The sequence below is a fragment of the Artibeus jamaicensis genome, unplaced genomic scaffold (genome assembly GCF_021234435.1).
Source record: "Artibeus jamaicensis isolate MK-2021 breed Jamaican fruit bat unplaced genomic scaffold, CSHL_Jam_final scaffold_474, whole genome shotgun sequence".
Taxonomy (NCBI): domain Eukaryota; kingdom Metazoa; phylum Chordata; class Mammalia; order Chiroptera; family Phyllostomidae; genus Artibeus; species Artibeus jamaicensis.
Genome location: NW_026522046.1, coordinates 42625006 through 42650307, shown reverse-complemented (window position 1 = coordinate 42650307; position 25302 = coordinate 42625006). Strand labels below are relative to the sequence as shown.

The 25302-nt window shown below is 57.4% G+C and overlaps 1 protein-coding gene across 1 annotated transcript; it reads right to left on the bottom strand.

Moving 5' to 3' along the window:
• Positions 1–1373: 1373 nt before the first annotated feature.
• On the bottom strand, positions 1374–24952 carry RIPK4 (receptor interacting serine/threonine kinase 4). The gene is made up of 8 exons (XM_037144602.2): positions 24705–24952; positions 15741–16032; positions 11120–11262; positions 9244–9293; positions 6892–7050; positions 5989–6092; positions 4397–4655; positions 1374–3802 (listed from the first exon to the last, which is right to left on the bottom strand). Exons 1-8 carry the CDS (start codon positions 24890–24892, stop codon positions 2643–2645), a joined length of 2355 nt encoding a protein of 784 aa, XP_037000497.1. The 5' UTR covers positions 24893–24952; the 3' UTR covers positions 1374–2642.
• Positions 24953–25302: the final 350 nt, after the last annotated feature.

Here is a 25302-nt window from a genome sequence, read left to right as displayed (position 1 = left end):
GAAAAGTTCACGCAGTCTTCCAGCCACAGCACGCTCCTGAATGAAAAAGCATGGACTAGGGCTCAGAGGGAAGGGGGAGAATAGTGCCCAAGTTTTCTGGGAAGAACTGTAACCTTGTTAAACTCTTACTATCTTAAGGGATAAAGAAAAATGTGAAAGTACCTGGTGGACAAAAAGGGAAAGATAAGCCAAATGGCCGTTTCAGTGAGAAATAGTTCTTGGCTCTGGCACAAAAGGCTTTAAAAAAACAACCCTGTCACTTCATAGGTCAGCGACTTTAACTGGCACACTGCTGGGCACAAGGCTGGCTCAGCCCTCGTGCGTGGACATAGGCTGAGGCCGCCAGCACAGTGGCAGGGAGATTCCTTGCACACGCAAGGTGGACAATTATGCAGGCATGTTGAGGGTGCCAGGGATCGACCCTCTGTCAGCGGAAGCAGATCGAATATGCATTAACTGGAATAACCCCGGGGAGTTAGACTGTGATTAGAGGCATCGGCGAGGTCCCTGATAAAAAATGAGATGGGTACGTTTACACACATGCGAGTTACACACACTTCCCAGGTCTGTCTCATTGCACGAAATGCTTAAGGGTGGCAGGGATGTGGCCGAGGCACACCAGAGCCTGCACGAAGGCAACCTGGTCACATGGGTCACCTTGAACATCAAGATAATGGTAACGATGGAGTTGAACCACGTTGATGTAAATACAGGCAGACCTCAGACAGTGTGGGTTCAGTTCCACTGACTACAGAAGAGAAAATCCTTGTTTTTAGGAAATACACACAAGTATTTGGGGTTGGGCACGCTGTCTGCGACCTAAACAGGTGGGTGGATGGACAGATGGACAGGCGGAGGGACAGATACATGGATGAATGGGTAGAGGGTACATGAGAAAGAAAACAGAACGATCAGGCAAGTGAGCTGAAAATGTAAAGACTGGGGAATCTGGGTGAAGGGCACACCTGACTTCTTTGTACGATTTCGCCACTTTTCTATAATTTGAAATTATTTCAAACTGTAAAGTTAACAAGTGAAAGTAAGAATTATAAAACTCTTAGAAAGAGAGAAACTGTGGTATGGGAGCTTCTTCTGTCAAGGCTAACCCCCTCTCCACCCCCCCACTCCCCACCCCCCCGCTGGTTCAGAGACGGCGGGGGTCCAGGAAGGAGGCAGGAAGCCCAGGTCACTCCTCCCCCTCCCTGCGTCCCCCCCCCACATCAGGTGGCTCACTCAGCACCCACAGACTACCCTTCTGCAGGGGCACCTCCAAGGACACAGGACAGCCCGAACCTCTCTGGTTTCCAGACATCCACCTACTCAGGTTCACTCATAAGAAAAAGCAGACTCACTGACTTCAAAAACGGTAGACAACAACATAGCTTTATTTATTTACGTCCAAGCTTTTGTGTTACAAGCAATCTTTAAAATAGAGCACGTCATAGGGAAAGCACGAGGCATATTAAAACATAGCCAGTTCTAAGCAGTCTGGGTATTTCTTGTCATAGAAAAGACATATCCAGCCCACAGACTCACATTAATATACATGGTATATTAATATCAATCTCTGTATCATACAGCACAAGTCACGTTCGCAAACAGAACCATCTCCCGCGGCAAATGCACTCTCATAACAAAGTTGGGGGGGCCTGCCACATGGAGTGCCTATGACAGGGTGAACAGGGCTAGGTCACCGCATCTTTTAGAGCCGAGAGCGTCGGCTGGTCTCCTGGGGCTGTCTTGCGGGTTACCCAGCTTCGAGGTCTGCAGGCAGGTCAGAAAGCCTGTCTGAGACCCCCAACATGGCAGCCGGGAAGAAGACAAGTGAGGAGGTTCACCCAACTAGGTAATACTGTTCTGAGTACGAAACTGAGGTGACAGGCGAATTTTTAAATGCCTCTTGCATATTTGGCTCCAGGATTCAAAACACATTTTATGCAATAAGACATGAATGACAGCAACAGGCCCGCTGGAAGGCATGTTGTCCCAAGGAATGACGGAGATGCAATTTCAGGGTCAGAGGTGGAAACTTATCAGCTTTGACCAACAAACAGTATCAGTTTTTACACAACATGCACAGGCCAGACTATCAGATGCTACGAATGTTTTTAGGAGGTTTACAGGAACAGTTGATGCTGTGCTCGCCTACTGAGGGTGTTCGTAACACAAGAATCCCACTGACACACTCCGAAACGATCTGCTTCGTTGGCCGCTGTAAATGGACATGAAACACACAGCTCCTCCCGCCCCTGCATCCTCAGGCTGGGGCGCCCCGGAGGCTCCACTCGGGACACAGCGGACTGGACAGCGCCCGTGACTGTCACCGAGGGGCCTGCCTCAGAGGCAGGACCACAGTGAAATGATTTCCACCCATCGTGCCTCGGACACTGGGCACACACTCACTGATGGGTGGACGGATCAGCACCGTTTAACCACCTTCATTTGGAGGGTAACCCGCACAGACAGACTCCTGGCACGCGTCCAGAGTCAGGACCCTCTTGATGGCCTGTTCGGCTGACGTGCCACCGGGCCATCAACAAGGTGAGGGTTGCTGGCCAGCACGGCATCTTTCTGTCCCCACCGTGAATCATGACGATGGGACCAGAACCCTGCATGGGGCCCCAGTTTCCAAGGGCGGCGAGCTAGGTCTTGTTTCGCCGGAGCAGCGTGGCGGCAGGGCCGTAGCTGCCCTGGAACTTGAGGCTTTGCAGGTTGACGTGCGCCCCGTGCTTGAGCAGCGTCTCCACCGTCTTGGCGTGTCTGCCCCGGGCGGCCAGGTGCAGGGCACTGAGCCCCTGCTCATCAGACAGGTTGAGCACGTCGGCACTGACCAACTCCTCCACCACCTCCGTGTGCCCGCCGGCCGCGGCCAGGTGCAGCGCCGTCTGGTTCCGGGGCCCCAGAGCCAGCACGTCAGCCTTCTCTTCCACCAGCAGCTTGACGGTCGCCAGGTGCCCGTTCCGGGCAGCCAGGTGCAGGGCAGTGAAGCCCTCTGAGGTCACGGCCTCCCTGCTGGCACCCCGATGCAGGAGCAGCCTGGCGGTGCTCGTGTGCCCTGTCTCTGCGGCCACATGCAGGGGCGTCTGTGCAAGCAGGCTGCGGATGTTGACGTCGGAGTTCAGGTCGATGAGGATGCGGGCCACGCGGTAGTGCCCTCGCTGGGCGGCCAGGTGCAGGGGCGTCCTCCCGTCCAGCGTCTGGGCGTTCACGCTCACCCCCGGCTGCTTGGCCAGCAGCTTGACGATGGGCAGGTGGCCCTGCCAGGCGGCGTAGTGCAGCGGCAGCCAGGCGTCCTTCCCCTGCAGGCCCACGTCAACCCCGCGGCGCAGCAGGATGCGCACCACGCTCTCCTGCCCGTGCTGGCAGGCCACGTGCATGGGCGTGCGGCCCTCAAAGTCCGCCTCGTTGATGGAGGCGTTCCTCTCCAGCAGCAGCCTCGTGCTGCCCTCATCTCCATTCTGGGCCGCGAAGTGGAGGGCCGTCCACTGGTCCTCGTCCGTGGCGTTGACGCTGATCTTCCGGGCCAGCAGGAGCTCCACCACGCCCCGCACCCTCTTCTCCACGGCCAGGTGCAGGGGGGTGGAGCCCTTCCTGTTGGTCAGGTTGGGGTTGGCGTTGTTGAGGAGCAGCCACTTGACGCACTCCTCCTGCCCGGCCTCCACGGCCAGGTGCAGCAGGCTGCCGCCGCCCTCCAGGACCAGGTCGACGTCCTGCGGCTGCAGGATCTTCATCAGCCGGCTGGTGTCCCCACTCACAACGGCGTCCACCAGCTTCTTCCTCTGGATGTCGGTGGTGCCGAGGTCTGCAGGGAGAGCAGATGCCGGGGAGGGTCAGACGAGGCTGCTCCCCACAGGCTTCCCCTGAGCTGGGCTGGTGGCCAGATGGGGCCCGTGCCTCCCCACAGCCTCCAGGTCACTTTTCCCCTATTGTCCCTGCCTGTTTAATCCCAGACATGGTGGGCAGGCCCATGAATGACCTCAAGGGGCCCCTCTGTCAATTTGCAAAATAAAAACCATGCTCACCATCCTGTATGGGTGGCTCATCATTGATGGCGGTGACTGCTAATGGGACGAGGGGTGTGGGGCCCCATTTGGAGGCTGGGCCAGGCTCTGACGAAGGCTGGAGGCTCCTCCCCCCCCCCTCCCGCACGGCCAGGTGTGCAGCCCGTTAACACTTAACTGTCACCAGCCTGGCCAGGGCATATCTTGGGGTTTGGACTCAGGGAGCTACAATGCAATGAACACCCCAAACCAGTCAGCGACCGGAGGGAGGAAGCAAAGAACCAGGAGTCGGGTCAGGAACCAGGGCGCCTCGTTCTTTGTGGTCATCTCCCCTGCCCGCTGCCGTCCCCATAATGACGCTTGTCACTTCCCCCAGCACAGGGCCCTCTGCTCACCGCCTGTGGAAGGTTCCCGCTCGAAAGACAGCGACAGGGACCCTCTGGAGGAGAAGGCAGAGTCGACGGAGGACACCCCCGACAGCCGCTTGTCGCTGTTCGCTGACGGAAGCTTGGACTCGGAGGAGCTGCGGCTGAGCTCGTCCGGGCCCTCGAGCGTCTGGGAGATGCCCGAGTCCAGCTGCGACAGCAGCTCGGACAGGCTGTAGTCCTTATCGAAGGCCGGGGCCGAGGCTCGCTTGAGCGTGGACACTGGTGCCTGCAAGGACACACGGAGGGCGGGGCATGAGGCTCCCTCCAGCAATAGGGGAAGGCGGTGGGGGTGGGGAAGGAAGGGGAACGCGGGGTCCCCAGTTCATTGTGCAGGGAATGGAGCTCCTGCTTGTCCTCAGCATGGCCTGGTGGAGCCCAATGACACCCTGCTGGCCCACAGGGCAGAAAGACCTTGTAAGGAAAGCCTGACTCGATAGAAAAATGCAAAGGCCACTACCAGGCTGCCCTGGGCCCACCGTGCAGTGGCAGATTACAGGGTCAGAAAGCAAACGTCACCAGGCTGCGAGCACATGAAACTGAGGGCTGGGCAGTGTTCGCCAAGCGGGTCAGCACAGGTACAAAGCAAAGAGAGGGGTGACAGCGGCTGGGGCACCCCCTCCTCCCGCCACCCCACACTGCCTGCAACCTGCACCCTCTCCTAGGAGCTGTAAGAGCCTGGCTCGGGGCTGTGCGTGCACAGGGCAGGGTTGGGGCGCAGCTACGGGAACGGCGCTGTGACTCAGCCTTGGGAGGGCTTCCCTACCAGACATCAGCGCAGGCAAACATCCCGCTGATTTCGGGACTCTTCCTGATTCGTGTCCGTTTGACCCCGAACCCTCCCTCTCCTGGGGAGGTGCTGATCTGCGCTGACCTGGTGGTGTGGTGTACGAACCACACCCATTTGTCCAGTGCCCACATTTTCCTTATCAGGGGAGCCGGTCGCCTCCCCAGGGCACCTTTGCTCCCCAACCTCGGGCACACGCTGTTCAGACGGTGGAAGCTCCATAAATGTTCGCTTATCTCCCAGCCCCACACCAACAGCCTGGGGTGCGTTCTCCACAGCAGAGCACACGTTTCAGGTTAGTTACTGTAAGCTCCAGCCCTGGGAGCTCCTCATCACACCTTACTCTGCCCATGTGATACTCACTGAACAAACCACGTGCGACAAGACCCTCAGAGCCCAGGTCTCCCTTGTCCCTGCCAACCAGGCCTGCCAGGGGCCTTCAGTCCCCCAGTTCAAAGAGCGCCCACCTGGTGGCTGTGGTTTTTTAATATCACACATAGGCCCACACCATTCATGTGTCACCAGACAGGCGGTGGGGACTGGGCACAGTTGGGCAGGGAATAAATCCGGGGCCACCAAGTGTGTTGTGGCCCTTCTGTCACTAAGCACAAGGCTGCCATGACCGTCTGATGCGGAATGGGCTCAAGAGGTCAGGCCGAGCCTCGGAATGAGGGGATGAGGGGCCCAGGCTGGCGGGGGAGCCTGCGGACAAGAGGCCTTGGTCTGGAAAACTCGACCCCCACACAGCCCCGAGTTTGCCTCTCAGTCCCCGTACCTCACTCTTGGGCTCCGGAGGGTCTTTTGCATCTGGATCTTGAGTTGTTTCTTTCACCTCCTCATCGGGCTTATCACACAGATCCTCGGTTTCGGAAGTGATTTCTTATGGGGAGAAAACAAGACAGGACGCGTCACTTGGACAATGACCTTGGCATACACTCGACGCAAACAGGCCACCACAAGTGGGGGTGCCAGAGGCGACACCCAAAGCACCTGCAGCTCAAGGACTCCATCAGCACAGTGACTTCCCTCCATGCTGGCCCCCAGCGGACTTCACAGTCCACCCCAGGGCCTATGGTCAGCCACCCTGTGCAGGTCTCACCAGACTCAAGGAGTCACAGTGCTCCAGGGTCCCAAAGCAGCCTTCCAGAGCCGGGCAACAGGACGAGACCCACCAGCACCCGGCACATGCCCCCGCCCCGGCCCCACCTCACTCATGGGTCTGTGTTTTAAATGCAGTGATCAGTTTCAAACCCACCAAGGTCACGTCCTAACCAAGTGACACATCTGTTCCATGGGGACAAGACCCCAAGAAAAAAGGAAAGAAAGCCACAGGCCAGCAGTCAGGCCAGTCCCTAAAAGATGCATTGCTGTACGTGACCCTGAAACACCAAGGGCAGGCTCCTCCGGGCAGCAAGCCCAGCCCCGGGCTGCAGCGGGGTGGGTGGCTAAGCACTGACCTGAAGTTCCAGCCACCCAGTCCTGTGCCCGCAGATGCCAAGGCCGAGCTGTCCCCTGCGGCACTTGCCTGGGTGCACTGTCTCTGCACAGCCCTCCCCCTCGGGGCCAGCCCCCACCCCAGACCCTGTCCTAGTCATCTCCTCTCTCCTGGGACCCCAGCCGATTGGCCGAGCGGCAACATTCGGGAGCACTGCGCTGGAAGCCATCTGCGGACACTCACCTTGGAAGGTGGGCCGCTCGCGTGGGTCCCCGTGCCAGCACCTTTGCATGAGGTGCAAGAGCTTGCTGCAGCCGCGCGGCCTGGCTCTGCAGACGGGCGGCAGCTCCGGGCGGTGGCCCTTTGACACTTTCATCATGATGTGCAGGAAGTTTCTGTCATCTGCAAAGGGAAGGCACGCGGGTCAGGGGGCCGGGGGCCGGCTACCTTAGCTCCGGGAGGAACCACAGCTGTGGGAATGCGTGTCCCTGCCCCCGCTCACGCCTGCAGACCCCACCTGATTCCTACTCAGAGCACAGAGCTTTCATTAACCTTCTCTTCCCAGGCACACCTGTCCTCCACCTTCCTGGTTTGAGACACTAAATGGAAACCTTGTGCCGTATCACAGAGCAAATCTTTCTGGGCAGCCAACTCAAAGGAAAACCGAGTTCAAAGGAGGGAAATATCTGACGAGACATGTTCCAGAGTGGCCGTGCCTGCCAAAGGGAGGTGCCATGCATGCATGCCTGCCAGAGTCTCACCGTCCAGCCCCCACGTGCATCCAAACCCCCCTGCGATGACGAGGTCGCCCTGAATTCTGATTCCTGTCCCAAGGTGCGGCCGGCTGGCTGGCCTTGCAGTGTTCGAGTACAGGGCGTGCAAACAGGGTCTCCCAAATTCATAACGCGGGGCCCCACCTGTCCTTTCCAACCTCCTTCAGAAACACACCTGGTCTCATTACCGTAGCATCTCCTTGGTCACAGACTGAGGGTCCCCAGGGGGCCTTCAGTGGGCCAGACATTTTTCTCCACTCAGCCTAAAACCACAGTGTCCACCGCGGTGGACTCTGAGCACTTTATTCCCCGCAGACCTGCCCCCACTCCAGTTCCCAGCACACCCACAGCCAGGAGCTCCCGTGAGCCTGGAGAGTCCCGGCAGAGGAGCAGGTGTGGGAAATTGGCCCCAAGCCCCCGACGGCTGCCAGGATCTGCTCTGATGTTTCATTCTGCTTTCCCGTTAAATCTTGAGCAATAACTCTCGTTGGTATCTACACGTTATTTCCATGAGAACTCAGACTTCCCAACACCCAACAGAGTTTCTTAGTACAGCAAAAGCACACTGAGCCCCCAGAGGATATTCTGCTGCTAGCCGCAAAGTCCAGGAGACGCCTTCTGCCTCTGCACCTTGAACTCCTCCCTCCCTGTCTACCCAGCAACAGAGCAGTGGGCCTCAGCTCTAGGTGTTAATGCCATGTACCTGGCCTTGGGTGTCTCGTCCATCAGATAATTTCCTGCCAGACTGGCATGCTGCCATGCTAAAATAATCCAGACCCTGGACCTCCACGGAGGAGGAGGAGTTTGGGAGACCAGGTGACAGGAGGAAAGACAACACGGGCTTCACCCTGCAATGGCCTTGTCCGAGTCTCTGCCAACAAAGGTTCCACAACCTGGGGCCACACACTGCCGGTGACCTGAGGTTTTAGGTATTTTTGGTCAGGACACTGTATCATGAGTGGCCCAGATATGCCAACAGAGGAAATGAAACTCTTCAATAAGGCACAAAGTACTTGACTTCACCAAGCCGGGGCTCTAACACCCGAGGACAGGGACCAGGGGGCAGTGGCTGGATGGAGAGGGGGAGAAAGGCAACAGAGCTCCGGGGTGGGAGTCGGCGACCAGGGTCACCCATCTGCGCCAAAACCCACTCCACGACTCTGGCACTGGTTGCCCAGCACTGCGAACGGACTGCACACGACCAAACTGCATGCTTAAAAATGGCCAAGATGGTAAATTTCTGTGTATTTTAGAAAACTAGAGAAAGAACGAGCTGGAAATAAGCGCAACAGGCAAATCTGGAGACGGAAAGCAGGCTGATGCCGCTGGGGGCGAGGCTGGGGGACGGGAAGTAACTACTTAATGGGCACAGGGTTTCCTTCTGGGGGATGAGAATGTTCTGGAACTAGACAGTGATGGTGATTGTACAATGCTGTGAATGTACTTAAAGCCAATGAATTGTACACTTGCAATGGTTGGTTACAACGACCAATTTTCTTTGTGTATTATAACACACACGTCAGAGTTAGTTGGTCCTTAAAAACCCCACCGACCAGAGCCCTGCACACTTGGGCTTTTCCTGTGAGTAAATCACACCTCAGAACACTGTATTGGTCGGCACACAGGGCCGACCACAGAGGAGGTGGCCACGGGTCTCCATGCCAACCTGGTGGGCAGGGCAGAGCACTCCCCTCCCTCAGGACGCCCCTACGCTGGGAGTGTAGACCACAGCCGCCGCCTAAGCAGAGAAAGAACCCCGTGGTGGGCTCGCCGCTGTTCCAGAGCAGGCGGAGGCACTGCCCCTGAAGGTGCGTGCACTCACCTTCAAACGGCTTCTTCTGCGTCAGCACGCTCCAGATGACGATGGCGAAGCTGGAGGGAGACAGGCAGGTTAGTGTCTGTGGGCCAGACCCGCAGACAGAGCCGCAGCTCTCACGCAAAGCGTCACACCAGAGAAAGCGCCTTCGGTCTTCAAGAGAGATGACAGCAAGACATTTCTCATGAACTGTTTTAAACAGGCTGACTGTGGGACATGAGGATGACTCAAACGTGCAGCAAAGGACAAAACCCGGCCAGTGGGGCTGCACATGCCAGCTCCGGGAGGGAGCCCCGCATAGGGGAGCCACCATCGGCTGCATTCATCCATAGGCTGAATTCGCCGCCACCGTCCTGCAAACACTGGGCATCTCACGCTGACCACAGTGCTGGGCCTGGTGGGTAACTTGGTCACTGGGAGTCTACTGGAGGGCCAGAGACAGTGCTCAGCAGACAGTGCTCAGGGAACGTGCTGGCAACCCCACCCTGGGCCCCCCTGGCTGCTGGGAATGATGTCCAGGGCATGGCAAAAGTCGGGTTACCACTGTGAATGCACAAACCAGTTAATTCTTGTGCTTTCACTTATTCGGGGCTGTATTGTTTTCCACAGGGGCAACTATCAACCTCTTGTTGCCCTGCCCTGTATACATAACATATAAAATGACTTCAAATCCACCAAAACATGGCTCAATCTGGTGGCACAGTTAGAAAAACAAAAAACCAGGAACCCAAAGGTTAAGCCACCACCTAGCTCTGAGACGAGGGTGGCTGTTCACCGAGAGCCGAGGATTCTCCGTCGAATATTAACTGAAATCTGTGAGCTCAAACATCCCAACTCCCCTCTCTAACAGAAATAATCTGACCCTCCCTGAACGCTGCAGGCTGTGACTAGCATCCCAAAGTGCCACTCGCTGGCAGCCTGACGGTCACAGTCACACCAGTCTGCCAGGATTCCAGGCAGTGGCAGTGACGAAAGGCAAAGCTCCGGGACTCAGGTGCACGCTCGTACCCTCCCTCCCTCTCTCCTTCCCCAAGAAGTTCTTTGTCACTGAGACCTTCACAGTTGGCAGAAGGCAGCCTCAATGACTCGGGGACTGTCCTCTGGGGCAGCAACATTCAGCCGGAGTGCCACGGGCAGTTTTCGAACGCGCGGTGCCCAACTGTTCAGTCAGGGGCACTGCCCTCCTTTCTCTTAGATTGTCAAGTAAAAAATGTCACCAGCCAGCACCAAAAAAGCTGTATGAGGTGAAGGAATCAAAAGTATACCTATTTTTTTTTTGTCTGATCAGCAAAACATATAGTTTTTGGTGTACGGCAGAATTTTAGTCATTAGTTTGTCTGCACTGTGAAAAATGATGAAAATCCCTGATCGAGGACACAAATCCCACGGATGCTCATTTATCGACAGCCTGCCGCTGCCCGAGCTCCTCTGTCACAGGCGAGTGACGTCAGGAGGTGCAAGCCACTGGGCCACAGGGCCCGGTTTCGGAGAAGCCCGAACACACAGACCACAAAAGCCGGGTGCTTTCAGCAGACGGGCTGCGCAGCACACATTTCAAAACGCCAAAGCGTTTCCAGTGCAGAGGCTGTCAGTTATGGTCACGTAACTGGCCCTAACAATGGCAACGACCATTGGCACCCTCCACCCTGGGCAGGAGGCAGTCACCGGAGACAACTGTCTGTCTCCTGTGGACCTGGGGCAGCCTGTGCCCACCAGCTGAAAGCCCCGAATGCTTTCATTTGGACTAAACCTTGCATCTGATCCCAGCAAGCAGCCTCTGGGAAACTGCCCTTTAGAGCACGAAGAACTGGGGAGCAGAGCCCCCGCCAGGCCCAGCACACAGGGGCTGGGGGGCTGCGCCCCCGCACACCCTTGTACACACCTGTACACGTCGTGCTTGGTGTCGAAGAGCTGGCCCTCCTCTCCGAAGCGCTCTGGAGGCAGGTAGGCGACGGTGCCGCACACGCCGTCCACGCCGAAGTCCCGGGACAGCCCATTGCACTTGGCCAGCCCGAAGTCGGAAATCTGTAACAGAGCAGGCAGAGGCAGCCCAATCAGGACTCACACCAAGAGCCAGGACCGAGCTCCCTGGGGCAGGAGGGCAAGCACAGCAGCTCAGGAAGAACCAGGTCTGGAGCCGTTATAAGCTTGATGGGTTGGGGGGAAGATTACGCTCTAAGCAAGGAATTCACTGGGAGAGAGAACTCCAGAAGGATCATCACCTTTGTCTGCCAGGAATCGAGTCTGCACTGTGGTTGGCAACTGGCATCGGCATGCAGGGAAAGGGCAACGCTTAGAGGCTCTGGGTTTTCAGACAACACGTGTGAGCCAGGCCGGCTGCGCCTGGCACTAAGGAAACCCAGTTGTGCAACCTCGGCGGCCGGGCAGCTGGGCAGGTGGCAGCACGCTCTTTAAAGGGAGCTGCGCCTTCGGAAGCCCTTTAAAGCGAGCAAAACACACCGTGCAGCCTCGCCCTCCACCCGGAATGCTCCGTTCCACACAGATGCTTCCTGGCCGCTCCAGCAAACACACGCCCCCAAATAAAGAGCTGGCACGCGTCTCCTCGTCCCCAGGGTCCGCCAGCCTGTGGGAGCTCCTGGACCCCAGCCCCACACCTGCACCTCCACAGGCACGCACACTGGGGAGGTAAAGTCACACAGACTCTCAGGGGTCACCAGCTGGCCCTCCAGCAGCCCACCCCCCGGAAGCCGCTGAAGCAGCATGGGTGAGACTAGGCCACAGGTACTGGCACGAAGGGGCTCAGAGTCCACAGGAAAACAGGCCTTCGAGGTTCTCTTCGGGGCTTACGGATTCCTTTCAGCCTCCTCATCAACCCTGGGCTCCCCCTCGAACACACCCGTGGAGCGGTAGGAAATGGGGCTGAGTCAGGGCTTAATTCCGGGCTCCTGTGCCAGCTCACAGGTGAGCCAATGGCCTGGCGTCACCACCACTGCTGGAGGCGGGGAGGAGTGAGGACTGATGACCGGCTCCTTCACGGAACCGCTGACCACATCTGTGGGGAGGTGCTGGGAAGAAAGCCTGCAAGAGCGCCCGGGGCCCATGGGGGCAGCCAGCTGGGGGTTCCTGAGCTCCCAGCAGCTGCCCATTCCCTGGCCCACAGGGGGCTCCTCGCTCTGGAAAGGAGGCGCCAGTTCCCCCAGAAAGAACCCATCGCCCCGCCCGGGCAGATTTGTACAGTGGCTCGAAGCCACACGGAGACCAGGGCACCCAGCACCCCCCCCCGCACTGGCATCCTTTTCTCCTCATTTCTGCTGTTTTTAGGCACAGCTCCCAGCTTCCAATGTACTCAGTGAAAGAAAATAAGCATAAATTTCACGTACAAAGTGCTCTGACATCAAAATGCAGAAATCAGAATTCTGATTTGTGCAGGCTGACCCCCCGCCTACAGATTTCTCCTCTCGTGTTTCCCCACCCATTCCACAGAGCCTGCCCCCCTTCTTCAACCGGGGGACCCGGGCCACCCCTGTGAACAGCAAACACACGGCCAGGCACACCAGACTGACACAGGCCAGGGCAGGGCTGCCTTGGGGGGAAAGGCCTCTCTCTGTGGACCGAGGAGACCACGGCCCTCAGAACCTCTCGGAATCAAGTTCCATCTGGGTGAACTGGGCCAGGCGTGAGGACGAGATTTTACACTAGTCAGTTCATCTTCAATTTGAAGTGGGGCCACTGCTCGTATATTTAAATTAACATTTTACTATCAATATTTGGTATATTTACTATTAACATCAAGTATGAACTTAAAAGTCTTTATTTAATACACTTTGCAGAATAGGTAGCTCCTGTGAAATCTGAGTCATGCTACCCACGGACAAGAGAAAGTCTTGAGGACCCAGGGCCGGCTGACTTCTTTTAAGATTCTAGAATAAAGGTTTATTGCATCAAATAAGCACGGACTGAAAAGTGCCCGGTTGGCCAATCGATCGATGACTTGGCACCCCAAACAAGGCCGAGCTGCCCTCCCACACCCCACTAGTGATTTCTGAGGACTTGAGATGCGCTGGGTAAACACGACTTGTTTGTCTGGGGCTGTGCAGGTGAGTAACATGCCTGATTAAGAGGGAGTCACAACAAAGCCGCCACATGGACCCATCAGGGTGCCCTGGGCCTGGAAGCAGCAGCGTCACCTCACCTCCTGTCACCTCACCTCCTGTCACGGAGACCAGTCCATGCAGGCTCCACCCCGCCCCCTGCTCAGGATCCCCAGGGAGGCCCCGCTTGGCTCTTTACAGAATCTGCGCCCGTCTGTTAAACTGGCCTACAGCCCCAGGCCTGCGATGCCGGGTGCTTGGAAGAAGGAAAGGCAGATTCCCATGGAGGCCTCTTAAGAGCCAGTCAGATATGACCCACAAGGACAAGGCCACGGCCTCGGACCGTCCTTACTGAGCAAGGAGCAGGTGCCTGCTGTGGACCCGGCACTGGGATGGTCCCCAGATCAATGCCAACATCCCAGATGTGGCAAGGGTGGCCATCCACTAGCCACAGAAATACCAACACCAGTGACACGAGCCCTCACGGAGCACCTCCACGGGCCAAGCACGCGACTGTCCCGGACCCCTCACAACAACAGAGGTTCCCCCCCACCCACCTGGGGGCGGTGCCGGGGGAGGAGGGCTGTGCTCCTCTGCAGGACACTGAGAAGGATGCTGTCACTGGGGTCCCTAAGGGAGGCCCCCCTGCCCCACACACTCCACACGACCTGTTAGGAGAGGTGGATATAAAAGCCCAGCCAAAGACTATACTTTCAGGGATCATTTTTATAGTTTGTTAAAAGCCCAGCCAGGCCAAGGAGGGCCCGTGACTCTGGAGACGCCTCGAAGGCACCTGGCTGCAGACACACCTGTCGGAGTACCTGCCGCCAACACGCACCCCAGCAGCCTTCTAGCACTGCTGCAGTCCCTAACACTGGGTGGGAGAGGGGCCTTCCAGAACCCCCACCCCAGACCCCAGCATCGCCTCTAAGTTCTCGGGCTGCTTCCTCCACCTAAAGTCTCCCCCGCCTGCACCCCACACCTGAGACCAGAAAAGCCTGAAGCTCTGTGACGACCGAGGCCTGCCCCTCCCCCAGCTGGATGACTGGCCCGTGATTTAATCCCTCTGGGCCTCAGTTTAGCAGGAGCTGAAGGCCACCGTCCACCCCGTCCCCCACTTCGAAGATCGGGGTGTCTCCTGCAGCAGGGCCCCTGGCCCACAGCAGGGGCCTGTCACTGTCCCCTTCCTTGTGTGCTGTCGAGTTTGAGAGCGAAGGGTCCAGTCTTCGCCAGGTGCCCGAGAGCACACACTGCTAGTGAGGACTCACGTTGGTGGTGTGCAGCCAGCCTTCCCGACCACGAGGACACCAGACAGGACACCGCGTCTGCCCTCAGCTAAACTCTTATTACTGAGGGACACCTACAGAAGGGACAACTTGTAATTACAGTCCCAAGTGAAAACGGAATTCCCGCCCTGGCCTCGGGCAGGCGCAGCCAGGACTGAGCGGCCTGTGGCAAAGCCTGGGCAAACGGAGTCACCGTGTGGGGGCCGGCTGGCACCTCCATCCTGCCACAGGTGAGGACTGAGGCCCAGGCAGAGCCAGGGGCAGGGCCAGACTGAATTCAGGTCCCTCCTTCTCGGGCCAACAGGGAGGGGTCCTGCATGTGTGGCCAGAACAGCGACAAGTCAGAGCTCGCAGGCAAGTCCCTTCACCTGTTCCCATCGTGACCCGGCAGGGAACTCAGACCATCGTTCAGGATTGGACCCTTCTCGCTGATGCACAGGACGAAGGGACGAAGGGACGAAGGGACGAAGGGAGAGGGCCTCCAGAGCATGTGAGCATCACCACGTGGGAAAAAGCTGCGGCGCGTGCCCGCCATGGTGTGGACCACTCAACACCCAGCCCACAAGGCCTGCCAACGGAGAACATGCTCACAGACGTGCAACCCTGACTGCCCATCCCAGGTGGCAGGTCCCTGGTTTTCAGTTCTACTGTTCACCATACTTTTGTTTCATAAACGGACCAGAAACAGAAGGAGGAAGTGCAGCCCTGCTCCCAGGCCCCGCAACTGCGACAGGGGGAGCCCACTGAGGGGCCCCTTTGCCACGACACCACGGCCTCCTCTGCAGAGCACCCCACAGCCCCTCTGCCCCAGCCTCTGCGACCGCCGAGGCAGGCAGCCCAAGGCCATGGCTTCACAGGGCGTCGGCCTGATCTCCCACCCGGTGTCCTAAGCCATCCACTAAGACCAGAATCCACAGGTCCACAGTCTCTTTCCCCAAGGTGCCTGGAAGGCACAGCCCGTATTCAGAGTCTATTTTCCAGCCACACATTTTGGTGTTTACACCAACCACTGGAGATCCCAGACATTCTCAGCTAAGAGAAGCCTCTGCTTCCAGCTCTTACCCACCCTCACACTGCCCCGAAGGCTCCTCCTGACCCCGCAGCCCCCCGCCCTCTTCCAGCACTCCCTGCCCTGCCACCCCGGCCCCGAACGGGAGGTCCCCACCTTGACGTGGTAGTGGGCGTCCAGCAGGATGTTCGCAGGCTTCAGGTCCAGGTGCAGCAGCGGCGGGGACATGCAGTGCAGGAAGTTCATGCCCACGGCGGTCTCGTGGATGATGCGGAAGCGCAGGTCCCACGGCAACGGCTCAGAGGCCAGCAGCTTCTCCAGGGAGCCGGTCTCCATGAACTCCATGACCAGGCCCATGGGATCTTGGCAAATACCATACACTGGCAAGATGTATCGGAACTTGGCCATCTCCATTTTCTTGGCTTCTTCCAGAAGCTCCAGCCGCTCCCTGAAAAAGGTGAGAGATGTGAGGAACTCACACTGGTCACCGAGCCACTGACACAAAGCACCACGGCCAAGCGATAACAGACTCCACAGAGCTGAGAAAATTATTAATACACACGTATGTAAGGGTACCTGTGCACATGTGCACACATGGAGCTCACGCTGATGTTGCATAACTGAATTCTGGATTATCCAAAATCTTCAGGCCCACAGCTACCCAAACACACCTAATTATTACCTGAAAACCCCAAGGCAGTGTGGAGCCACCACGCAAGCATGGGGCCTGAGTGAAGAGGCGGGAGCTGAGAATCCCTTCGGTCAGGGCAAGGGAAGAGAAGTTGAGGTTCCACTGAGAGCCGTAACGAGTTATCCCTCTGAAGATCCCACCTCACCCTCTTTGTTCAGGTGGACCCACTAGCTGGCCCAGTTACTGCTGAGTCCGACCCACCCTTTACATCGACGGCACAGTCGTCTCATTCAGGGGCTGCAGGCTGCTGCCCAAGAGCCATCTCTGTGAGCCTCTTCTTAATTTGGAGTAACGTGCTATGTGCCGTTTTAACCGTGTGTGTCTACAGCTCAAAGGTAATACAAATAGTGATGATGTGGCCCACCTGTAACCACTTACCACACACTAGATTTCCATTATCCCCAAAAGAAGCTGTGCCTAATCAACTTCCTCCTCACAGCATCCCACCCCCAATCACATCTGCATGGGATTTCTCTTTCAGTAACTGGCCTGTGTCATCGATCGTATGCTTTCTTTCAATGGAAACCCATGCTGAAACAGCACCCTGTTCTTGGCTGCATAGTACTCCACCACACGAACACACCTCACTGAGTTTACCTGCTCCCCTGTGGAGGGATGCGGGTTGTTCCCACCTCCTGGCTACAGTGACTGACACTGCTGGGGCTGTGCGGTGCACAAGGACCTGCGCGCATGCCTGCTTTCACTTTGGATATACACCTAGGAGAGTTGTTGGGTCATGTGATCGTCCTGCTATGTCGAACTGTTTGAGAGCCTGCCAGACTGTTGTCCACAGCCCACCTGTTGTAAGGAAACTTGGGCTGCAAGTCGGTCTCCCCCATCCTCGTCCACAAGAGCTGTGTCTGCACACACACTCAAGGCACAGATGAGTGGTTGTAACAGACTCTCCAGCCTCCATAGCCTGACATTTTTGCTCTCTGGCCCCTCAAGAAAGTGTGCAACCCCTAGTCTAGGGCCACTTCCTGAGGCGGCCTGTGGACTTGATGACTAGATCCCAGTGCCTTGGTTGATATCAGCACTCCAGGTCAAAGTCTCAGGCAGCGTTCAGGGACAAGGCCAAACCCTGCAAGGACAGAGCCTGACTGTGTGCGATCTACGTTGGCGGTTCCCAGGGCACAGTATAAAGCACCCAGCAGGCAGGCCGACATGCAGGTTCCCAGGCCCTTCTGGCTGGATCCTGAGGAGACTACTTTCCCATCAGCTCTGGAAGGAAAAGTTCAACACCACAAGCCCAGACACGCCACAAAGAGCTTGGGGCTGAGCAGCTTGGCGCCTGCTGAGGGACACACAGGCAGCAGGCTGGGGCGGCCTCAGGGACCCCCCTCCCCAGATTCAGAGTCCAGAGCACACAGTCCTGCCCAGAATCCACAACAGGCTAGTTCCTACCACAGGGTCCCCAGGAGCTCGGAAGCACCTGCCCGCCCACCTGCGCCCGCCCCACCCCCTGGCCCCCAGTACGATCGTGCTGGAGAGTCCAACACCACACTGACAAGACGAGTTCGGTGCTTATTGACCTGCCGCCTCTTTGAGACTGCAGCCTGCTCCCAGACTTCCCTGACAGTTATGAAAACAGTGCCCTGGGAGGAGGGGCCGAGATTAGACTACTTACCAGGCCAGCACCCAGCTCTCAACACTCCCGGGCAGGCCCCAGGTGAGTGTCAGAAAAGGAACCCTGTGTACAGACCAGCGGATCCTCGCCCAGGGGTAACTGTGCCCCCAGGGGTCACTGGGCACTGTCTGGAGACATGTGGTCGTCACAAAAGAGGGCTGCTACTGGCAGGCAGAGGGTGGCAGCCGGAGGTGCTGCTCAGCATCCTACAAGGCACAGCACAGTCCCCACATCACAAGTGCCAATGGTGAGAGTCCGAGAACCTTCGCTACAGACCAAATCTGCGCATTTTCAGCCAAATTTAAAATAAACTACTGATCTGGAGCCACCCACTCAAGCACTGACAGTATTCACTTGAAGTTTGATCCATATCTAATTAAAATTCACTCACGGACATTACAGAGTACCCTCTGTATACCAGAGTGGGGATGGAGAGGACCCTTCTACACCTTCACCAGGTTTATCTTCTAGGGGAGGAGACGGAAAATTACAGCAACACAGGGAGTTGGAATCCAGGTACTGGGAAGGGCAGGTCCAGAAACCTAGGAAAGATGCAGTATTGGGGCCTCTAGCTAGCGGGAAAGGGCAGGGAGGGCTGGTGAGCAACTCAGAGGCCGAGACCCTCACAGGAGCCTAGGCTGGGGGCGACTGCCCATGGAGGAGAGAGGCAGCAAGGACCACCACCCTGATCCCCCGGGGTCCCCTACTTCTGGGAGCAGCAGCAGAGGGGGGAAGGCTGGGGTGGAGTGGTCAAAAGTTTGGGTTTTAACAGTCTCAAGAGCAAAGAGTCCCGCTGGCCTTGGCAACAAGTGAAACACGAATCAGGAGTGAATCACAGCATCACCACAAAGCAAAACAGAGGTCTGGCCGGACTTTGCTGCTTAGTGCTTCGGCCACGCAGCCAATTGGCGGGAAGCGGGGCACCCACAAGAGCACCCTGCCAGCTGCGGGGTCCCTGGGCAGGGCTGAGGGCTGCCCCCTACTTCATGCAGCAGGGCCTCCATAGGTTCCCGCCTGGCCTGGCCAGCTCCACCCTGCACCCTCAGCACAGGGTCAGGCCACGGGACGACACAGACCCTGACCCCAGAACCGCAATCTCCCAACCCCCCCCAATCTCCCAACTCCATGCTGAGCGGCAGCCATCTGAGAGAGGAAAGGGCTGGTGCGAAGGCCCAGCATTGTTCAAGATGAAACCTGCCACTTACAAAGGAGAGAAAAAGATACCACCGTCACCCCAGGCCAGATCCCTCCTCCCGCCAGACCTGGGTCGTTCTCCGTGTGACTAGCTGCACTACCACTGCTCCAGCACCCTGGCTGGGCCGGGGCTCAGCACCCGCCGCCCCTCCACTTCCTGTGACCCCTCCACTTCCTATGCCCTGAAGGCCAGTCCTGTGACCTGCCTGCCCCTACCCACTGAGCTCTTCCTGGGGCCCTGCGCCCACGGGCGTGGCGCGTGTCCTGCTGCAGGAGCAGACACCCCCAGCCCAGTGCGAGCTTTCAGAGCCTGACAAGCCACGAGGAAGGCCATGAAGGAAACTTTGCTTTTCAAAGAACTGAATTCTTTATTGGTGATATCCAGATATGTTGCTATTCTGTATTTCTATCCAGGAAAGCTATTTTCTCCTGTATCATTGTTTTTTTTTGTTTTTTGTTTTTTTGAGAAACAACAACTTGCAATCTACTGCACGAAAGGGCTGCAAGTACACATTTGTTAACCAACCAGAAACCAGACACCTTGCTTTACAATGTGCACCCACGACCCCAGCGCAAGTAGCTGGTTCGCCAGTTGTCTCAGCAACTCGGGGCCGTTGCCCCAGCTGTGCACAGCGGTTTACATTTCCAAATCTCATGAAAAAAGGGAAACCGGGATGTGGGTTGTTAACTACATTTTTAAATGAGTCCTCTACGCCAAACCTGACTGATAATAAACTTATGTGAGAGCAAAGTCAATTACCCGATGGCTGAACGTCTTAGGAAGTGAAAGCTCCTCAGCCACCCTGCAAATACAGTGTTTCCTTCCATTTGCCCAAAGGGCTGCACCCAGAAAACTCAGGTGACTTCTGATCACTGAGCTCATCAGCATGTCACTCCTCCCCTCCCACCCACCTGCAGTCCAGCCAGGTGCACTGCTCTTGCCCCAGCTCCGGGCCCTTCTACCAAACCATTTACCGTACTTCAAAAAACACATGAGAAGAGCCACTGCCGCTGGCTGGCTCCCCCCAAAAGCTGCTCATCCGTAGCCGGAACGTTCTGAGAGCCCCCGCACCCTCTTGGGGATCAATGCCAGGCAGGCTTTGTACCAATGACACAGGACACTTCTCCGAAGAAAACCAGCTCTCCTGGAAAATAAGTCATTGTTTCCAGGGACAAATTGCCTTCTCTCGTGACAGCTCAATAAGAAATGCCTTACTGTGGAGGGGCCTGCTGTGACCTCGTGTCCCTGGGGTGAGGAACAGTATCCTGGGACCGCCCAGCAGGAGGCTCAGGGGGATTCGAAGGCCAGCCGTGTAGCACAGTCCTGGGGGAGGGGTTCACTAGGGCCCCATAAAGAGTCTACACACACACACACACACAGCTCATCCTGTTTATATTTCAGTAACTACCAAACCTGAATCCAAACAAACCCCTTGCTCCAGGTCTTGCTTCAGTGGCTCCTGGGGTACCCCGCTAGGACCCGCACTTCCTCCCCCCCCAGACCCCAGGGGGCACCATCAACTTGGGGGGGCGTGCTACAGCCCTCCCTGATCAGATTTCCCAGCGGCATTTGCAATTCAATAAGCCTGTGATGGGCCCTCTCCAGGAGCCGCGGGAAAGGACGGAAGTGTCCCTCTCACTGAGAGAAACAACCAATTGTTTTCAGTCAATGGCAATTATGTTTTAAACACTTTCCCTCAAAGCAGTGTTTCTGGTTTCCATGGACCGCACAAAAGGAACGGTGGATCTACTACTGTGATTACTACTATGATTGTTATTATTTCTATTATTATTTTCGGGCCTGGAGAGATTTTCAAAGCAGTTCCAGGGCCCCAGTGCTGGGTGGGGGCCCAGGGCCCAAGCCTTGCTCACGGTAACAGTCACCAAACCCCGTTCTTCACTGTTGGCAGTGGGGTTCCGTGCCGCCCAGACCCGCCCTGACCAGCCTTCCTGAAGACGCCCGGGCGACTGTGCCGTGCTAAATGCACAGCTACAATTAGACACAATCCAGGAGGACTTGCCTCTTCTGTAATCTCAAAACATCTCCTGGGCTGTTTGGGGAAGGAGTGCAACTTCTGCTTCCCACCAGTAAGGGAGCAAGGGCCCCCATCCCCAGGGCCCTGCCCTGGACCTGGGGAGGAAATCTCTGGGAATTAAGAGGACCTGGGGGGCCTCCATGGGTCAACGATCCTTTGTCCCTTTGTCGACAGCACTTATGACAGTTTCATTTAGTTTTCTCTTAGAGGGAGGGCACTGGGGAGGGGGAGAAAAGGCATAAACATCAGGAGGACCATTTCTAAGGCACTGGCTGGAGATGCTGCTGGGCTGGCAGGGAAAGCAAGGCCTTCCCATGCTTCCCACCCTTTCTGGAAGCATTCACTCTGGAAAGGGGGAAGGGGCAGCCCAGGGACGGGTCCTATGCAAACAGAGAAGGGCCGGAACGGAGCGGCGGAAGGTGCTGCAGGAGCAAAACAAAACCCTCCCGCCGCAGAGGGAGAGGCCCGGAGCCGCGTTTGGGGGAAAGGGGGCAGGGAAATGGTGTCATCCCTGCGTAGCTGGCGCTCTCCACACGCCTTCTCACCTCGCGCCAACCCAGCTCCGTTCCCAGGGAGCCAGCCAGGGTTCCCACACGGCTATTTTTAAAACTGACAAGAAATGGGCTTGTCGGATTGTCAGCCCTGTACTTACAGAGCCCAGGGCTGCTCGGGCTCGTCCCAACGAGCCGGCGCCTATGGCACAGAGCTGTTGGGCCTGTGCCCAGCCGGGCGCTCGGTTACTCAGGGCTTTCTCTTCGCCCGAGGGCTGGGGCTGGAGGAGGGGGGCCCTGGAGTCACCAGTCCTGGCATCATGGCGACACCCCCATCGCTAGACTCCACCCAGGCCCCAGGACCCCCTAATGAAGGATGGGTGCCATCTGTGCTCCAGGGCCCTGGGTGTGGGGGTTGGGGGGTGTCTGAAGCTGCACAGCCCCCACCTTCCAGTAAAGAAGTACCGGCCCACAAGGCCTGGGGCAGCCTGCGGCTCTGAGGTGGTGCCGGGGATGAGGCCCTGCTGTGGCTAAGGAGTGGCAGGAAGGCTGGGGGCAGGGCGAGAGACTCCAGCCTGCCCAGAGATACAAGCAGCCAATGACGATCAGCCTGGCCCACGCCTGTACCTGTGGTGGGTCCCCGTGTAACAAGTGGAAGAGGCAAAAGGGACTCCCATCGCCCTGGGAAATTAGAGGCCCAGTGCTGGGGAAGGGCCTCTACATGAACTTTCAAGATTTGGTGGGCGGGCACAGAAGTCCTAAGGTCACCCCAGACGAGCTGTCAGTTGCCGTGTTTGTTGCACCTGCGCCCTCCTCATCTGGAGTGGTCTGCCTCCTCCGGTCTCTGCCTGCCCTCCAAGTTAAGTACAGGGGCCAGTTTCACATCGCACCTGGAAAGCCCCCCAGGGGGCTGCAACCCAGCACCCTTCAGACAGGTTGAGTCCAGACTTAGCCTGGAGGGATGCGGGGCTGGGGGCTGCACCCAGGAACTCTAGGGAACAGGGAACAGCTTGCCAAGAGCGGAGCAGGGATGGAAGGCAGCTCACCAAAGGAGCAATGAGGCCGACCTGCCTGTACCTGGCAGGACCGGCAACCAGACCGATGGCAAGGCCTCGCTGCAACCCTGCAAAACTGCACTGCAGCCGGCTCCCCTGCACTGTGGTGCAGTGACACAAACCCCAACAAGAAACTCAAGCCGACCCCAGTGAACACTTCAGTCAGGGCTGTTTTCTTGGCCAAGAGCAGGTGTTTTCACCATCTTCTCAAACGAAGCACTCATCCTTTGCTGAAAAGGCAGAACCCCAGCCTGCTAGGCGCAGCCGGCAGAGCGCGGGTGAGTGGCTTCCTATTGGGCGATGCAGACAGTGACCCAGCCACCCCATGCATGCCACCACCTGCCCTGGTTTGGGCAGGGCAGGAAAGGCTTCCAGTTAAAGGACAAAACACTTTTCAACCAGGCTCTGCAAGATTCTGAACAACCTGCCTCAAGTGGAGAAACCCTACCTCCAGTTGGGCCACCCAAGAAACAAGGGCAGAGTCGCTGGAAATAACAGATTCTAGGATGCAGGCTGACTCATCGGAGGGGGGCTGGGCTTGTTTACTTGGCTCTTCCAGTATAAAAAACTGCTGGTAAAACCTTTACTGATGAATAAAACTCACTTCCACCGAAAGACCCCATCAGACAAACATCCCCAACAGCATAAAAACACCCCAAGGGAGAGGGTCTTGCCTCTCAGGATCTAAACACTCACTGGCTGGTATTCAAAGAGGTTTGCCCTTCATCAAAATAACCACAGTGCCCCTCCCCACCTGAGCGGCTTCCAGGAACCCTGGTGCAGTGAGGGGAAAGGGCTTCCCCAGCACCTCACCCTCCAGTCAGGTGTGGTTTTTTTTTTGACATTTGTCACCACTCTACTGAAGTTTCCAGGAAACACTGGGTTTGAGGCTCACAGCAAAAGGACACCACGCTCCTGCGCCGTCCGCTAGGCCAGTTTGAAAACACCAAGATGCACTGGGCCCTTCTCCCAGGCGTATTAATTATTCATCACTACACGCTGTGGAGGCACACAAGGCATGCACGTCCCTCAAGTCATGGGGACACACTGTCACCTCAAAGGTCACCACCATCCTACGATGAAAAGAGACCCCGCTATTCAATAAGCAGAGGACAGGTCTCAGTCGGCACAAAGGCGAGGTGGGGATTAATCGCAGCCGCTTTTCTGAGTTTGCCTGTGTCTGGGGTGTATGTCTAGGGGGGAGCTCCATGCAGAACATAAACACGACTTCCACACAGAATGCGAACTTCATCCAGGGACAACTAATTATTTAAATGTGCTCAACTGAAGCGTGCATATAAATGATTAGGACGCGAATGCAAATGGTGAAAAACAAACAACAGCTGCTCCTCTAGGCCCTCCCTCGCATCCCCATGCCCCGAATTCTGCAGACCACAGTGGACCCACCAACTGGGACCACCAGGCCCAAGCACCGCAGCGCAAGTGTCCGGGCGCCGAGGAGGCCTGGCCTAGCCAGTGCTTCCGACCGAAATAATTACCGTCTTACACCAATTTGTGCTCCAGCGTAAATTACTAAGTGAGTCGAACGGAGACTCACTAACTCACAAAGCCCAGATCCCCACACGGCAATTTCGCTAAGCCGGGCGCAGACCGCAGTACCAAGGTGGGTCCCGGGAGGACCGGACGCGCCTCCGAGAGGCGCGGGTCGACGACGCCGGGGAGCTCACGACCCTAAAAATCCGGAGCTTCACCGGAAGGCGGGTGGCACCACTGGGCGCTTTAACAACGTCTCGGGCAAGCGCGGCCTACCGAGGCCGCAACTAGGCGCCGCAGCTCCTAGACCCGGAGCGCGCAATTAGACCGGGAGCTCCCCAAAGCTCCCGCTTCGGCCAGGCGAGCCGCGCGGACACCGCTGGGGGCTTCCTGGCCTCGGCGGGCGCTCGGTTTTTCCCTCCGCGGCTGCTTCATAGGCAACGCGGGTGAAGGGGACTCCCCGAACCCAAGCACCCCGACCCCAGGCCGGCCCGTCTCCCGCACCGCCGCGCCCCTTGTCTGGGCCGCTTACCCGTCGTCAACGTGCAGAGTTCTCGACGACGACAACTTGATGGCGAGCCACGTCTTCCAGTGGACATGGCGCACCTTGTACACCTGCCCGAAGCCGCCGGAGCCGACTTTCTCCCAACTCGCGAACTCCTTCGCGTCGAAGGTGCGCAGCAGCCCCAGAGCCCACGGGACCCCGCTGTCGCCCTCCATCGCTCCTCTCTCGCCCCCAGCCCGAGCCGCTCCGAGCCTCAGCACCAGCCCAGGTGCCCAGGTGCGCGCCCCGCCCGAGACGTCACTTCCTCCACGCGCCCCGCCCTCCGCCGGCCCCGCCCCGGGAGCGGGTCCCTGCACACGCACCGAGGGGCGCGTGGGGTTACTGCTTTCTCCCCCCGATGCTCGGGACTTGGAAGGGACCCGGCACAGCGCGCAGCGGCAGTCGAGCGGGCGTGTGAATTTAGATCTTTGTAGCGTCCCGTGCAGTTGTAGGGAAAAAGTGTATTACAGCTGGGATATTGTGTGTTACAGCTAGGCTCTTGTTCAGACTCCCCAGATGTACTTGTCCTTCGCTGCTATACAGCGTTGTCGCCTGCGTAGGTTAGTGTCTTTATATAGAACATTCC